The sequence below is a fragment of the Colletotrichum acutatum genome (genome assembly GCF_030867785.1).
Source record: "Colletotrichum acutatum strain CBS 112980 chromosome Unknown BDZ83scaffold_13, whole genome shotgun sequence".
Lineage (NCBI taxonomy): Eukaryota > Fungi > Ascomycota > Sordariomycetes > Glomerellales > Glomerellaceae > Colletotrichum > Colletotrichum acutatum.
This window is the reverse complement of record NW_026849007.1, coordinates 62,637-78,042: the sequence shown is the minus strand read 5'-3', so window position 1 is coordinate 78,042 and position 15,406 is coordinate 62,637. Positions and strand designations below refer to the sequence as shown.

Below are 15,406 nucleotides of genomic sequence, written 5' to 3'. Positions count from 1 at the left end.
TATATTCTCCGTCTTGCTTCAGATTAACGAGTCTGTGGACATGTCAAGTGCAGCATGCCCGTCCCTCCGTCTCACGACGTATTTGACCCAGCTCATGCAACCTTTCCCCGCCAAAACACCCTCACCTATGCAGACAGGATCGTGGGGCAGGCAAAAGAGCATTGTATGTAAATACAACTAGCCCGATAAAGATGAAAAACGGGATTCTCCGGTTCCTCAATGATTTTCGAGAGTAAATCTCTACGTTTGTTGGACTAGTATATAAAATTCAAGGTTGTTGCAACCACACCACACACACGAGCAGAGAATGAAACGCCCAACCAAGGGGCACTCATAACGCAGTATTTGACGTCTTTGAAGCACACAGCGAAACTAAAGTACGGAGTGAGAGCTGGGCCTGGCTTGGGCTGCTACGTCTATACCTACCTTACTTACTTCCCCGCATTATCTCCCCGAGATCACTCAACTCCACGTAAGATCACCAATGGCTAGCCCGACATAACACACTAGACATCCTGTCATTCTCGCGTTTGTGTAATGTACCTTGCAGGGCCAAATGGCAAGTTGGCCGTAGCTCCCCGACTTTCCTTTCCAACCCGCAATGTTCCCTTTTACCCCTGCTGCCCTCCCCCCCGTCCCCAGTTTCCCGCCCCTTCCATACGGCCGATATACTAATGGGACTAACCTATATCCCGGGAGCAGCCCTTGAGATCACCGGGGCTTCACGGGGTTGAATATGTACTATGATTTCTTCTATGCGGATGATGCCGAGGCACATTGATTTGGTGGTTGTAAGGGGGGTATGAGAAGTTGTAAGCCAAGAAAGTTTCATCACAGAACAGCGGCAACTACGTTTCTGAAAGCCAAGAACTTTCCCCAGAGATGACGAGTGTGGGGTTGGAGCATGTCATTGACACTCAAGCTGGTCAACGAATGGCACGTAGAAATGTCCAGTCTACAGGACACAGCTTGCCAAGCTCATCCCGGGTCTTACCGGGGAGTCTGTGATTTCAAGCGTTTCCTGCGGCTTTTGTTTCCGCACGTCTTGATTTAGCTCAAAATCCGGGGTATCACCAGGCATTGTAATAGTAAATCAGTATCTGATGCCATCATATGTACATTATCCTCCGCCTCCACCGGAGCCTTGGAAAAGTCCCCCCCCCCCCTATAGCTTTGTACCAGCACCCGATGTCTTTCCGTTGCCGTTGGCGATTGTGCCTCCGGCGGAAGTAGACGCCGCCGCCGCCGTTCCGTTCTGTCCGGCCTTTGGTTCAGACCCCTCAACCTCGATGCCACTAATGAACAGGGCGCTCACACCCTCGAGGAGCGCCACAAAGACGCACAACAGACTGGCAATGACAAAGTGGCTAATGGTCGAGCCGATCTCCAGCCAAGAGCCTTCATCCTTGACCACCCAGAAGAAGTATAGTGTGAGGACGTCGCTGATGGCCATGACAACCATGAAGAGAGAGGACGGCGCCACGCCAAGTCTGACGTTGAGAATTCCGAGGTTCGCCGATATGAGGGCGAATGGAATCATGAGCTTGACAACAAGCAGTGCCCCTTGTGAGAAGGGGTCGAAGATGGGGATCAGACGGTACACGCTGTCCAGGCTGAAGGACGAAACCGACGCCACGTTACCGGTACTGAAGAAGGCTGATTGCAGCAAGACGAAGAAGAACAGACATACACGCGCGTCGGCGAGAGTCAAGGCTCTAAAGCGTGATGTGGACACCTCCTTTGGCTTACTGGCAGTTTCTTTTGAAGAAGAGCGTCGATCTTCGTCAGTGCCCTTGCTGAAGACGAATACGCGATGTTCCAGACCGACCCAGGCAACCAGTAAGGCACTGAAAGCCACGTAGAAGACACCCTCGTAGGAGATGGTTAAGATTACGAAAGTCGGTGCACAGGTCAGGAACATGGTCATCAAACTGTGCTTGTAGTGGCTGTTGGGCTGCAGACGTTGAGCCAAGGGCATGAGCAGTGAAACAACTGGACAGGTGATTAGCAATGCCACGAAGCTACCCAATCCTCGAACACTTACCCAGAACAATCCAGCCCACGACTTGATTGCCCCGAGGCAACCCCGTCTTGGCCTGAAGAGAGATGGCGCTGGATCGAGTGACCACAATTGCGAGCAAGATCAAGCCGATCTGCAAAGTCTCCAATTAGTCTTTGTTGTCTCGAGCATTTCAAACTGAGCATAATTCCTTACCTGAACACCGGTCAAAGCCCTGGATATCGGCAGAGCTGGCTTCGCCAACAGCCTGTCCTCCCAGATAAGGTACGCCAGACCAATGGCGGTCATGACGATTCCACCGGCCACACTGCCATGCGTTAAAAATGTGAGTCCAAGTATAAATGGCATGGGGCAAACGTACATCAAAGGAATATCCTCCGACTTCATGGCGGGGAGCAATGTAAACACGCTCATGACTAAACAGGAGAAGAACCATACAACAGACAACAGAGAGTTCAACTGAAGGAACCTCAAACCGTACGTCATTGGCCAAAAAGCCGCGAGAACGTAGATCACGGTGAGGACCTCGCGATGGATGTATCCCAGAGCCTGTGTGCCTGTGTTAACAACGTCCACCGGTTGAAGGAGGGATACATCTTACCAAAGACACGATAATGCCGATGTAAGCCACGAGGTTCAGCAGGAACGAAAACACACTCGCTCCGGTCTTGATGTGCCCAAAGAGAACCTTTCGGCCCTCAATAAGAGAGCTGCGCCTAGCCCAGACTTCCTCCCAGAAGACAACGGGGAAGAAGCCATATGCATAGTAGGTGATGGGGGACTTGGAAATGATGAATGATGCGTACAACACTGCAAGGACGGAGCTGAAAGCCGTCGTGCCAAGAGTCGTACGTGAAGGAAGCTGGCTGCCACGCAGAACATGCAAATCAACGACAATCGTCAGCGCGAACGCCATCCAACCAAGGTACCCAATTGTGATCAGCGTGCGGAGGAATAGCCAATCGTAAGTCTGGAGGTATCTCAAGCCCTCCAGGGCAATCTTCATGAGAGCTGCAGACTCTTCGATGGCCTCTTCGTAGTTACCAGCGTCGACCAGGCGTTGAATAGCGGCCACTCGGCGCTCGGGGGCCAAACCTGCATCACTCAGGGGCTGAAATGGTCGGTAGCGAAGCTCCGTGGCCTTCTTTTGTTCTTCCTTGACCCTGTACATCTCCAAAATTTCGCGAGCGTTGATGAGTGCCGCCTGGGCCTTCTCCTCGATACTCGATGAGACGTAGGACAAGGGCAGCTCGCCAACGGAGTTGGCAGGGAACTCCACACCGATCAAGTATGCCATCAGAGCAGCAATATCAGCTTGCGCCACGTCATGTCTCTTGATCTCATCAAGATGCCAGTCAGAAGAGTACTCGTCATGCCCGGGGGCAACAGAATCGGATGAAAGCACCGGAGGGGCAATGCCAGATCCCCAGGTGATCAAAGGGGTGCGAGTGTTGTTGGGATGGCCATCGCCATGGCTACCCCAGTCACTCATGCCGTGGTCGGCAGTGAAGACGAAGGCGGTCCGGTCATCGGCGTAGAAGTTCTCAATCATTTCGGTAATCTCCTTGACGCCTTGGTCCACGACTTTGATATTGTGCAAGTATTCCTTCGAGTAGGGACGGTACGAGTGTCCATTGGTATCCAACCCGAGCAGATGGAGGAAGAAGACGACTTTGTCTTGGCGCAAAGCGGCATCAAGAGTCTCGTTCTTGGCCGCATCGGCGAAAAGCTCCTTGACATGGTCAAAGACCCAGAAGTCCAATTGTAATGCATCTTGACTGAAATCCTCAAACTCATGTCCGTATGTGTAGGAATCGACGCGGCCGGGGACAGCACCCTGCTCGAACATTGGCAAAATATCGGGGGATCCCCAGCTCCAGGTATGACGGCTCCGGTTGAAGACGCTGTCGAAGTTTACGGGGTTGAGCTTCCAACCAGTCGCCACGGCCGAGACATCTTCATAAAGACCGGCGATGAGCGCAACGTGGCCAGGGCGAGATTCAGTCGGCACGCGCGTGTGTGACACCCCGAAGGTGCCATATTCAAGAACGCGGGATCGCAGGAAAGGGGCGAGGGGTCGCGGGGTCAGGTCATCCTCGGATTCGGGGTAAGGGTCGGGAAAGGACTGGAAAGCCTTGTCTGCTCGTAAACCGTCACCTGGAAGAGAGTGTTAGCATCTTGCACCAGCTACCACGTGGTACTTGAGAAGGTGGGCGAGTGCATACCCACGAAAAGAACCAGACGGTCTGCAGGGGCCTTGGAGTTTTCGGGTCGTTCGACTTGAACAAGCTTCATGCCCGAAACGATAGGACTGACAAAGTAAATGTCAAAAATCGAATAGATGTAGACGAGGTGAAAGACGACAGCGACGGCTAGAAAGCCGGCGCGCGAGGAGACTGCCATCACAGACGAAGGGGCAAGGAGAAATGTCTTCTCTTTGGTGTGGTGTCTTTCGCGATGTCTGTCAATTCCTGTGCGCTTAAAGGAGTGGGAGTAGCTCAATCAACGATGATCTGGGGTACGACACGCCCCGAGTGGGTACTAGGCGAATGAATCCACTCGCTCAGCGCCAGAGTCGATTGGTCTGGTGGATGACGGGATCAAAAGAATGAAGGGGAAAAGTTCGAGAGCTCTACGAAAGAGAGTGGAAGCGCAGTCATTTCACGGCTCGCGCATTGCTCCAATAAGAAAGAGTATGATACAATGATGTTGATGCGCAACGCTGGACTTTATTCATGGAAAATGGGAACGCAGCCGTCTCGTCTAGCTCAATGTATGTAATCGCTTCCCAGTCCAGGGTTGACAGTCGTCCCGCTTGTTGCATCGACGCGGAAATTATTGGTTTTCACCTACGTGTAGGGATGACGGACCCACATTGACATCGGTAGCCCCACGCCGTGGAGCGGGAGCGGCTGTGTGCATGTAGCGGGGCTTTTACAGCTTCCATCCTGGTAACAATACTTGGAGGTTCCTTAGTCCAGGGGCAGTGTCCGGGACTTGAAAGACACCTTAGTTACTGCCTACCTAGTAGTAGCATAGCAGGTTTAGAAGTGCCTGATCTTGCCCACGTGTCTACATCATTGCCAAGGACATGGCTAGACACAGATATATTTAGACATGTGTTGAAGTTGGTTGGAATGCAAACATTCCTTCACGCTACTCCCCCTATTGAGCATTGCATTCGCGAAGCAACTTTCCATATTGCTAAAAGCGGATTGCTCTTCACAACCATTGAGTTGTAGTTTGCTGCTGGGACATCAAGGTGTTCGCCTCTTACAGGCCAGTCAACTGAGGTAGTATCTGTCAAGCTGCTTCTCTTGAGAACCTCTTTGGATAAGGTACGGAATGCTTGCTAAGGTAGGCAGTCACAAGAACAGCTCTTGGCTTTTGGTGCACCATGTCCATTAACTGGCAAGGGCAAACTCTGCGAATCGGGGGTAGACCAGTTGATTCACACACTATCAACTGAGCTATTCCTCATCGGCTCCAACGTATCCGCCGAAGCCAAAGTCCTCAGCAGCTTTGGGCGGCATTTGCACGCCCCGAAACCACAAGCGAGAAGTAAACACGGTCTCTAAGGGGTATCATATCGAACAACTTCAAATGCTTCCCGCCCGCCAGTCAAATCCAGCTTCTTACTACCAGAACAGTCCTAACGTCAGCCCCTTCAGTCCAGCCGCTCCGTCAGAGACTTGATGACACGCGCGTAAAACTTTGCCGCATGTGGCCGAGGGAATTCGATCTCTTCGACAAGGAAGTCAGGCAGCATGTCGATGAGTTCGCGATCTCTGTTGGAATCCAGCTGTGGCTTGTACGTGAAATGTGCCTCCTCGTAGTTTTCGCCGGAGCTTTCGTTCTCAACTTCAAGTTTGAAGTGAAGGGCTGCCGAGGTTAGAACGATGAGATAACTATTGGTAAAAACGATGACTTACTTCCGTTTCTCCCCGTTTGTATGCAATCAAAGACCTGGCCGGCCGAGTCACGCTTGGTAACCCTGACAATCAAGCCGGTCAAATCGCCATAAAGGTCCTCTTTCAATTGTCCCGTTTGCACAACATCAGCGCTAGCGATGGCTCTGGCAGCGGCGCTTGAGCCCTTGACGGCGCTCCCAGGTATGACCTTGGCACTAGCGGCAGCCTCAGCAGACCTGCTCGCGGCTAAGCGCGTCGTCAGGGTCTTGATTTCCTGCTTTGCGTCGGCTAGGGAAGTCGTCAGAACTGACACCTTTGCCTCCATTTCTTCCAGTTGCTTTTTGCGTTGTTGCCCTTCTTTGGCCAAGCTACGTTGCTCTGTAAGGTCGGCCTTGAGATGCGCAATGAGCTCGTTTGCAGCTTCATCCTGTTAGCAGTTTGCTACCCCTACATCTGGCATTTGACACTCACTTTTTGCTCTTTCTTCACTCTCCTTTTTGAGATTGTCAAAGTTCCGTTCTGCTGCCTTTACCCCGATGTCCCGAAGATCGCGGTATTTCGCTTCCAGGTTGTCGTATTTTCTGATTGTGTCGCCCAGGCGCCTCCGGATTTGCACGTCACTAGCATCCAAGTCCGGATTACCGCTCGTCCGATTACCGCGATGCGTTGACGGCTTTGGTACCGGTAGCTCCTCGAATTGGTCATCACCTTCCGTATCGACGTCCATAACATCTTGAGCCTGCGTCTCTGGAATTTCAGATTCATCGCTCCGAGTGACCTTTGCTCCTGCACCACGCCCTCGCTTAGTCGACTTTGTGGTATCCTTCGTAGTAGAATTCGGCACTCCTTTCGATGAGTCGGTAGTCGTCGCTGTCGTAGCTGCTGCCTTCGGTCGCCCTCTAGTCTTCGCTGTAGTCGCCGTCACCACCGGGGCGGTGTCCTCTTCTGATTCGGCCATACTGTCGACATTCGACGCATCCTCTTCCTCGTCCACGTCCTCGACATCATCATCTTCTTGAATCGCGATCTTTTCGACAGCCTTACGCCCTCGCTTCGAAACTCTGCCGCTCGTCTTGCTCGACGTGTCGTTGATGGCCTCTTCTCCAGCTTTGCTAATCGCCGCTGCAAGTTTTCCAGCCGCGCGACCTTTTGTAGCCGTCTGGGCAGGCTTTGTGACTTTATTGGCAGATGGTGGTCTGCCCCTGGCCTTCTTTGCCGGCGACATCTTGACCGGGTTTGAGGTGATGATCTTGACGCCGGGGACAGAAGGTCGTCAAAGTCTGTATTCTAGTCTGATTCAGGTGAGAGAGCAGTACGCGATATTTGCACCACGAATTGGATTGGAGGCCGATGCAAGTAGGCGGGGTGTATCGGTGCAGCGCACTCGTCGTCAGGATAGTCAACGTGCCGGAGACAAATGTTCCGTGTCGCGCGGAAGTAATTCGTGTGTTATCAGCGTGGGGGAAGTGCGCATGTATCTAGGATACGGAATGATGTTTGTTATGCACTTAGACTGAGGCGATCGATGTCAGACTGCTGCGTTGGTCATGATAGCAGGGTCAAAATACCAAGGTCGTAGTTGAGGGGCAAGCGCAAGTGTGGAAATGCAACTTGCGATGAAAAAGTAAACAAAGCCGCGGTGCGACAGCGACCCAGTTGCTTGGCTCTACTTCGGTACCTTACCTCACTTTCGGCACCTACCCCTAGGCGACCTTAGGCGGGCCGCGTTAAGGTGCTCAACTCGCCTAGAAGGACATGCTTATCCTGGTACCTGGCTGCTACATACCTCAGGTACCTTTCCTCCCTTGGGTTCTACCTTCTTATCGGCTTATCCACGTACCTCCGGTACCTTAGCTGATAGGTAGGTGCAACTGGTCACCTCAGAGCGACTTTGCATGTGGCGGTGCGCTCTCCAGCGGAACAGAAACTAATGTGGCTTGAAAATTTACTGGCCACCCTTGTGAACCGCGGGTGGCGTTGTCGGCTCGATTCAATTCTCTGGGGCGTTGGACACGTCTATTTCGTTGCCAGCAATACTCCATCCCGTCACTTGGACACGCTTCTGCCGATTCACCGGACGAATTTCTTTCCAGCGCGACAGTGAGAGGGGACCTTTTCCTGCTCACAAGTCCAACGATACTTGCCTTGAAACTATACCAACAGACGGCAATAAACCACCGAGAGTCCCCAGACTAGTCCGTTTCGATCGTACTGTGTCGGCCCTCTGCCGCAACGCCGACACTGATGACGGGCGACCTCGACCGTTGGCTGGGTTCCGTCGGAAAGCTTCTCGGCATGGGTGACAGAAAGAAGGGGCTGGGCGATTTTGCCCTGGACTTGCTGTTGGTTGCTGGTATGGTGGGTAGACAGCATCACTAAAAGCACATGTTTGGATCCGGTTGTTAACCGCGCTCTAGATGGCAACCGGCGTTTACCTTGCAAGAAACTTTCTTTCTTCCCTCACGAATACCCTGGCCGACCCCGATCGAGAGAAACACGAGCAAGCACGGCTACAGGCCAAGGCTCATCTAGAGCGCTTGCGCAAAGGCAAGAATGCGGGCAAACCTGGCGAAGAACCATCGGACGACAGCAGCGTCTCTCGTCGCGGGCCAAAGCCGGAAGAGTTGGTGTTGAATGAATATGAGAACCTCATTGCGCTTGAGATGGTGGCTCCGGAGGACATCCCAATCGGCTTCGCTGGTAAGTGTCTATCGATCTAATGACCCAGCACCAGGGATATTGCTAATGGCGTATAATAGACATCGGTGGCTTGGAGGACATTATTGATGAACTCAAGGAATCCGTCATCTACCCGTTGACTATGCCGCACTTGTATTCCCACGCGGCGCCGCTGCTATCTGCACCCTCTGGCGTGCTACTCTATGGCCCTCCAGGATGCGGTAAAACTATGCTGGCCAAGGCAGTCGCTCACGAGAGTGGCGCTTCCTTCATCAACCTCCATATTTCGACAGTGACAGAAAAATGGTATGGTGACTCGAACAAACTGGTTCGAGCTGTGTTCTCGTTGGCTCGTAAGATGCAGCCCGCCATCATCTTCATTGATGAGATCGATGCGGTCTTGGGCACAAGAAGGAGCGGCGAGCATGAGGCCAGCGGAATGGTCAAGGCCGAGTAAGTTTTATGACAGAAATTCTATCGTGCCATGTCACTGACAATTCAGGTTCATGACCCTGTGGGATGGATTGACGTCGTCAAATTCTTCAGGCATGCCAGCGAGGATTGTTGTTCTCGGTGCCACCAACAGGATACATGACATCGATGAGGCTATTCTCAGGCGTATGCCCAAGAAGTTCCCGGTGTCTCTTCCTGGCAAGGAGCAGCGACAAAGGATCCTGCAGCTCATTCTGAAGGATACAAAGACAGATCCCGAGTTTAGTGTGGAGTACATCACCAAAGTCACAGCTGGCATGTCGGGCAGCGACATCAAAGAAGCATGCCGTGACGCTGCTATGGCACCGGTTCGTGAATACATGCGAGAGCATCGGGCGAGCGGAAACTCCATGTCGAGCATCACACCAGAGAACTTCAGAGGTATCCGTACAGAGGATTTCTTTGGCCGCAAGGGCGGAGGTCAGATTCTGATGGAGAACCATGCGAAACACTCCAAGGCGTCGAGGTCATCGGCAGATGAGTACGAAGATATTGTTGAAGAGCTGGGTTGAGTTGACCACGAACTTGGCCCGTATGAAAGGGAATGAAAGGCGTGACAGAGGTCTACTTTAAAAGGTAGTGCACTTTTACTCGATATGTCGGGATCATCTATACAACACAATTGCCTGCAGTGGGCAATTTACGCATTTCATGCTAGAATGGGACGTTTGTACAAATAAATGTACCAATACAAGGAGGACACGGATACCGAAATACCATCATTTTACGCGACAGAACTTGCCATGTTTCAAGCGTTGGTCACCCTTACCAGCAGCACCTGAGGTTCCCTCCTTTTACACCAAGGCTGCAACAACTTTTTATTGAAATCGTCTATTGCCTCAGTATTGTTGAGAAGACGCCATAGCCCTCAGGTGAGAATTAGGCCAGGTACACAGGCACGCTGCACCAGAGCAAAGTCGGGTATAGTCGGCAGTCAGATGTATCAAGCATGATGCGCCGACGTTGATTTGTTGCCATTCAAGCGTGCCAGGGCAGTGTGCCAATCCAACGCTGCGCCTTTTCCCCGGCCAACATTCCACTCGGACCACTACCGTGGCACCCCCCGCCGTTTCCAGGGTTCATGCCGCCCCGCCATCGCCGACTTTCGGGGCACGCTGTGCACACCGACAAATCACGTCATCAGCAAGGGCCCACACCTTGGGTTGTCCAGCGCTGTTGGAGTCACACGCCCCGTCCCCCAAAAGCCCGCCGTCGGCCCTCACTTAACGTCCCTGTAAAACTTCTCCTGTACACACCTGCAAGCTCCTATCAGCTCCTTCAACCTTCTCGTCAATTACCTCTGCTTTTCAATCGAGTACGCCGGTGCTGCGTTTGGACAATTGACTTGCTGAGCAATTCAGTCTGTCCGCGGCGACAAGTCTGGCTCTTAAAGGAGACCAGCGGTAGTACTGTACTCGATCCCGAACGCCTCCCGGACCTTCCTATCCGTCCTTCGCCCTCTCGTCCCTCTCGAACATCAAGTGCGACAACGTACAGGCATCATCTGGCCAAGATCCATTCGTCGAATCGATCAATCCAAGAGAAACTCGTTCAATTGCCGCTGTCACGCAGATAAGCCGGCAGCTCCTTGATACTAGTGCTACCCCGCCATTACTACCCACGCTTTGTCTCACCATGTCTACACCGCCTAACAACGGAGCGGCATCAAAGTCCAGCGACCCCCTCAAGCGGGTGGACGTTGACGGACACGATCTTCCTCCTTCTCCCGCGCCGTCTAGCCCTCGCAACGGTCGTCGTCGCTATGCCCTCGCCACGGAGCTGGTCTACACTGACAGCAACGATCAGTATGGCGCATCCAGCATCCCCATCTACCAGTCCGCCACCTTCAAGCAGACCAGTGCCACTGGTGGTGGGGAGTACGACTACACCAGGTCCGGCAACCCGACTCGCACTCATCTTGAGCGCCACCTGGCCAAGATCATGAATGCCACGAGGGCTTTGGCCGTCGGCTCCGGCATGGGTGCTTTGGATGTTATTTCCCGCTTGCTGCGCCCCGGCGATGAAGTGATCACCGGCGATGACCTGTACGGAGGCACCAACCGTCTACTCACGTACTTGGCTTCCAACCAGGGTATTGTCGTTCACCATGTTGACACGACCAACGTGGAGAACATTCGTCCCGTCATCTCTGAAAAGACGGCCATGGTTCTGCTGGAGACGCCGACGAACCCTCTTATCAAGGTCGTCGACATCCCCTCCATTGCTAAGCTCGTTCACGAGGCCAACGACAAGGCTTTGGTTGTTGTGGACAACACCATGCTCTCGCCTATGCTCCTGAACCCCCTGGACATTGGTGCAGACATCGTCTACGAGTCCGGAACAAAGTATCTGTCTGGACACCACGACATCATGGCTGGTGTGATTGGTGTCAACGATACCGACATTGGCAACAAGCTGTACTTCACCATCAATTCCACTGGATGCGGTCTGTCGCCTAACGATTCTTTCTTGCTCATGAGAGGCATCAAGACACTCGCGATCCGCATGGAGAAGCAGCAAGCCAACGCTCAGCAGATCGCCGAGTTCCTCGAGTCCCATGGTTTCAAGGTCCGATACCCGGGACTCAAGTCGCACCCCCAGTACGACCTGCACTGGTCTATGGCACGAGGTGCGGGTGCCGTTTTGTCGTTCGAGACCGGCGACGCGGCGCTTTCGGAGAGAATTGTCGAAGCCGCTAAGCTGTATAGTATCAGCGTTAGCTTCGGCTGCGTCAACAGTCTGATTAGCATGCCCTGCCAGATGAGCCACGCCAGCATCGACGCCAAGACCCGGAAGGAGAGGCAGATGCCGGAAGACCTCATCCGCTTGTGCGTGGGCATCGAAGACGCTACGGACTTGATTGAAGACCTCTCGCGAGCTGTAAGTACCGTCAACTATGTCATCCATTGAGGCACCAATACTGACTTTCTCGTAGCTCGTTCAGGCCGGCGCGGTCAACGTGACCTTAGACGGGTTCCACGCGACCGAGGCTGTCCAGCAGGCTTGAAGGACTTCTCGTGGAGGCGGGAGCTTGGCTTCCCAGACCTGAGTCGATTGGGTCCAAGGGTCGTCAAGCGCACGCGTAGTGAGTGAGTGGAAGAAAATCCACTTTCGAAATACAATGGCGTTTGGGCTCGGTACGCTCGATATGCGTTGGAAAATCAAAAAAGAAGGGGGGGGGGGGCAACGAAAAGTGTGGATAGCTTAGAGAATTCGACCACTTTTTGTCGACCTGATCTACCTGGAAACAAAATCGTTCCTTTACCGCACTTTGCATGTCTCGCAAGTTTTGACAGCGAATGCGTTCCGTTGACCAGACGAGGCATCGTGGGCTCTCACTCCGTTCAGTCTATCCACGGCGCCGGGAGTAGACAAGTCAGCATCATAGGATCGGAGCACGTACGAACTACGGGGGTACAAACTATGAGGGTAGTACGATGCCATTCAACTAACTATTCACTATTGCCTCCTAAATTATGCAACCCAAAGACGTTCCGCTCTGTCAAGACTGAGAAACCACATAATGCTATGTATACAGATGTCTAGGAAAAGTCGAAGCGGTCTGGGAGGACGACTGGAGCCACCAACGTCCAAGCATACATGGCGTAGCAGACCCAGGCGCTTACAATTTTCACCCAACTGGCCCAGTACGACCGGCCGACAGGAGCGAAGTTGCCATCGGCATTTTGATCGTCGTAGCTCTGAGTCAGTAATGTGGCAATCCACGCCGTGGCCAAGAAGAAGATGATGTGGAAAACGGTGTAGCTGTACTGCGTCTGGGAACGCTCATCGTCCCCGTGGACACGACTGCCACCAGCCTCGCTCTCGTCGTCAGACAAGAGAGCGTCCGCCGGCAAGCTTCCCTCCTCGACGGCACGACGTAAGGCCTCCGCCCGCATCTGTTTCTGAGCGCTAGGTTGGTGAGTGACGAGATCGTGCTCATCTTCCTCTGGGAGACGGATGCCGCCGGAAGAACCAAGTCCAAGGCTCTGGGTCGCGGCCCGTGTCGTAGTGTACGCAATTGTGAGCATAGTGACGACGGCGCCAATGACGACAGATGTGGTGCGGGTTCCCTGAGCGCGAATCAAGGGGTTGCATTGCTTGTCATCGGGTTCCATCGAAACAGCGGACATGGTGAGATAGGTGCAGTATACGGCGACCATGGCACCCTGGGCAAGACCAGCCTTGGGGTTGTATTCCTGAATGGTGGGATGGACCGAGATGAAAGAAATTCCAATCCATAGCAAAAGGTTGATCGTAATTGCTGCTTGGTTCATGGAGCAACCGGATCCGGCGAAGAAGATGTACTGGACGATGGTCATGGCGAGTGAAGCAAGATACATGCCCAACGTAGAGCCGATGAGAACTGTCCGCCAAACCTTGGAGTCGGTTTCTTCAATCTGCTCGAGACAATACTCGGCCCAGTTATGGGCGAGATCAACAAGCAAGATGAGGCCGAGGATCAAGAACAACATGCCACCAAACCGCGCAATGTAGGCGCCGTAGAACTGGAAGAATTCATCGGGGATCAGGAAGGAGAGAACGATGAAGGCGAGCCACACGATGACTTTGGGCCCCCAGTAGCCATTTTGAATAGCGGCGCGAGGGTTCTTGGAAGATGTTACACCGAACAGAAGCCCGGCGAGTATGAGATGGAAGAGACCGAGAGCGAAGTTGAAGCGGTGGACGGCCATCCACCCGTAGCATTGGCCGTTGGGACAGTCAATCTTGACATAGTCGAGCATGAGGTGTTCCAGCTTTTTGATAGCCCACGGGGTGAGCATGATCCAGGACAGGATTGAGTTGACGAGGAGCATGACTGCGTAGCCGATACGGGTGGCGACACTACGATGAACTCAGTACTCAGAGTGGTGTGTTCACGTGGTGGGGGAGGAAATACCTGTTGCCGCACTTCCCACAAGCGCTGCAGACTGCAGAGCAAGTTGCCGCACCGCAGCAACTGGCAGCGAAGCCGATGAGCTGTAAGGTATTAGCTTGTGAAGTGAAGATAGACTCTACAAGCCGTAGAGCAAGGAATCGGAGGGAACTCGTCGTACCGTGCCCATGCTTGGCACCGCCATCAGCGGCAACGAAAGCAAAGCACCCATGGCGCCGTTTTCCTACGGTATGAGCTATCGATCGAAAATGTGTGAACGTCTGTTCGGCGAGGGTCGCGCTGGAAAGATGGAGGTGTCGCGTCGGTGATGTCGTTGCGAGATGCCTCGAGTCGGCGCGGCGCACTACCTATGGGATTAGGTAGAGAGGTTGCTTGCAGACCGGACATAACGAGCCACAAAGAGTGGGTCACACTGTTGGAGGCTGGGGGACACGTGAGATTACGTAGTCCCTAAGGTGCTGTGGCTCCCCACCCGGATCCGAACCCCGGAGTCCAGGACTCTCCGCCGAAGTCGGCCATCCACTATCGGCAATTCTGCACCGACTCCTGACATCCTTCGCCTACCTGGCACCGAGTGAAGTGAAGCTACCTTACTTACACCTGCCTTTCCTGCTCAACCTCAGTTGCCTTATCGCGACGATCCTGACGCGGACATCCGAGAATCCGCTGGCTGGCTCTGCCCTATTCATTATTCGGTACCCAAGTAGCCTCATAAGCGAGTTTCTCGTTTGAAAGTTAGCTCGCCCATCGTCTAAATCAATCATTTGCAGTTTGAACGGCAACCAGCAACTGCTTCATGGTAAGGTACCCAGTACACTTGCGTACCTAGTTTTTGCCTTTGCTTCAGATGCTCCTCGGACTGAACCGCTCATCCTTTTGACCTGATCTCATCATGGGCATTGGAATGGGAAAAGACACCCAAAAAGAAAGAAGGCAATACTGTGATACTGCAGATGGCCTGTCGTAAAGGGAGCGGGGTTGCTACGCTCGACGTGGTTGTGCTGTATTGCGTGCGACAATCTCCATGAGTGGAATCCACACTTGAGGTCTGATTCGTTGTATATGGTGCAAGTCAGTGGTGCGCAACCCGAACATCTATCTTGTCCCACTCATACGCATCGAAAGTCTTGCATGAAGTACACCTCGCTGCACTTAACTTTGAGAACTTTAGCAGTTAAAATGGTAACTAGACTGTTCGTCCACTTGCTTGGTTCAGAACGACTTCGTGAGTTTGCCTTCGGTGACTCCAACGCTCCAGCTCCTTAGACTTGGTGGAAGGCGGGATCATACTCACGAGAACTATGTTCTCTACTAGCGTAGCGTCTATGATGTCTTACAAGGAGATCAAGTGACTGAGTATTTTCCATGTGTCGAGCGAACTATGCCAGCGCCGAGGGAGAACAGCCG

General features: G+C 53.1%; 5 protein-coding genes across 5 annotated transcripts; 2 read left to right on the top strand and 3 right to left on the bottom strand.

Annotated features, from left to right (window-relative positions):
- Positions 1 to 949: 949 nt before the first annotated feature.
- BDZ83DRAFT_65181 (phosphatidylinositolglycan class N) lies at positions 950 to 4,549 on the bottom strand. The gene is made up of 6 exons (XM_060510481.1): positions 4,246 to 4,549; positions 2,622 to 4,177; positions 2,382 to 2,569; positions 2,216 to 2,327; positions 2,045 to 2,162; positions 950 to 1,992 (listed from the first exon to the last, which is right to left on the bottom strand). Exons 1-6 carry the CDS (start codon positions 4,421 to 4,423, stop codon positions 1,166 to 1,168), a joined length of 2,979 nt encoding a protein of 992 aa, XP_060369113.1. The 5' UTR covers positions 4,424 to 4,549; the 3' UTR covers positions 950 to 1,165.
- A 1,138-nt stretch (positions 4,550 to 5,687) lies between these two features.
- Positions 5,688 to 7,156, bottom strand: BDZ83DRAFT_716525 (chromosome segregation protein; the record flags this gene model as incomplete). Its single annotated transcript, XM_060511855.1, has 3 exons — positions 5,688 to 5,902; positions 5,953 to 6,351; positions 6,403 to 7,156. 3 exons carry the CDS (start codon positions 7,154 to 7,156, stop codon positions 5,688 to 5,690), a joined length of 1,368 nt encoding a protein of 455 aa, XP_060369112.1.
- A 1,019-nt stretch (positions 7,157 to 8,175) lies between these two features.
- BDZ83DRAFT_569255 (ATPase) lies at positions 8,176 to 9,614 on the top strand (the record flags this gene model as incomplete). Its single annotated transcript, XM_060504172.1, has 4 exons — positions 8,176 to 8,289; positions 8,349 to 8,631; positions 8,691 to 9,063; positions 9,113 to 9,614. The coding sequence occupies 4 exons, from the start codon at positions 8,176 to 8,178 to the stop codon at positions 9,612 to 9,614; spliced, it is 1,272 nt and encodes a 423-aa protein (XP_060369111.1).
- A 729-nt stretch (positions 9,615 to 10,343) lies between these two features.
- Positions 10,344 to 12,527, top strand: BDZ83DRAFT_606521 (cystathionine beta-lyase). Its single transcript, XM_060507386.1, has 2 exons — positions 10,344 to 11,982; positions 12,038 to 12,527. Exons 1-2 carry the CDS (start codon positions 10,738 to 10,740, stop codon positions 12,107 to 12,109), a joined length of 1,317 nt encoding a protein of 438 aa, XP_060369110.1. The 5' UTR covers positions 10,344 to 10,737; the 3' UTR covers positions 12,110 to 12,527.
- Positions 12,528 to 14,390, bottom strand: BDZ83DRAFT_606518 (serine incorporator). The gene is made up of 3 exons (XM_060507385.1): positions 14,160 to 14,390; positions 14,003 to 14,082; positions 12,528 to 13,947 (listed from the first exon to the last, which is right to left on the bottom strand). The coding sequence occupies exons 1-3, from the start codon at positions 14,208 to 14,210 to the stop codon at positions 12,645 to 12,647; spliced, it is 1,434 nt and encodes a 477-aa protein (XP_060369109.1). The 5' UTR covers positions 14,211 to 14,390; the 3' UTR covers positions 12,528 to 12,644.
- Between the last annotated feature and the right edge of the window lie 1,016 nt (positions 14,391 to 15,406).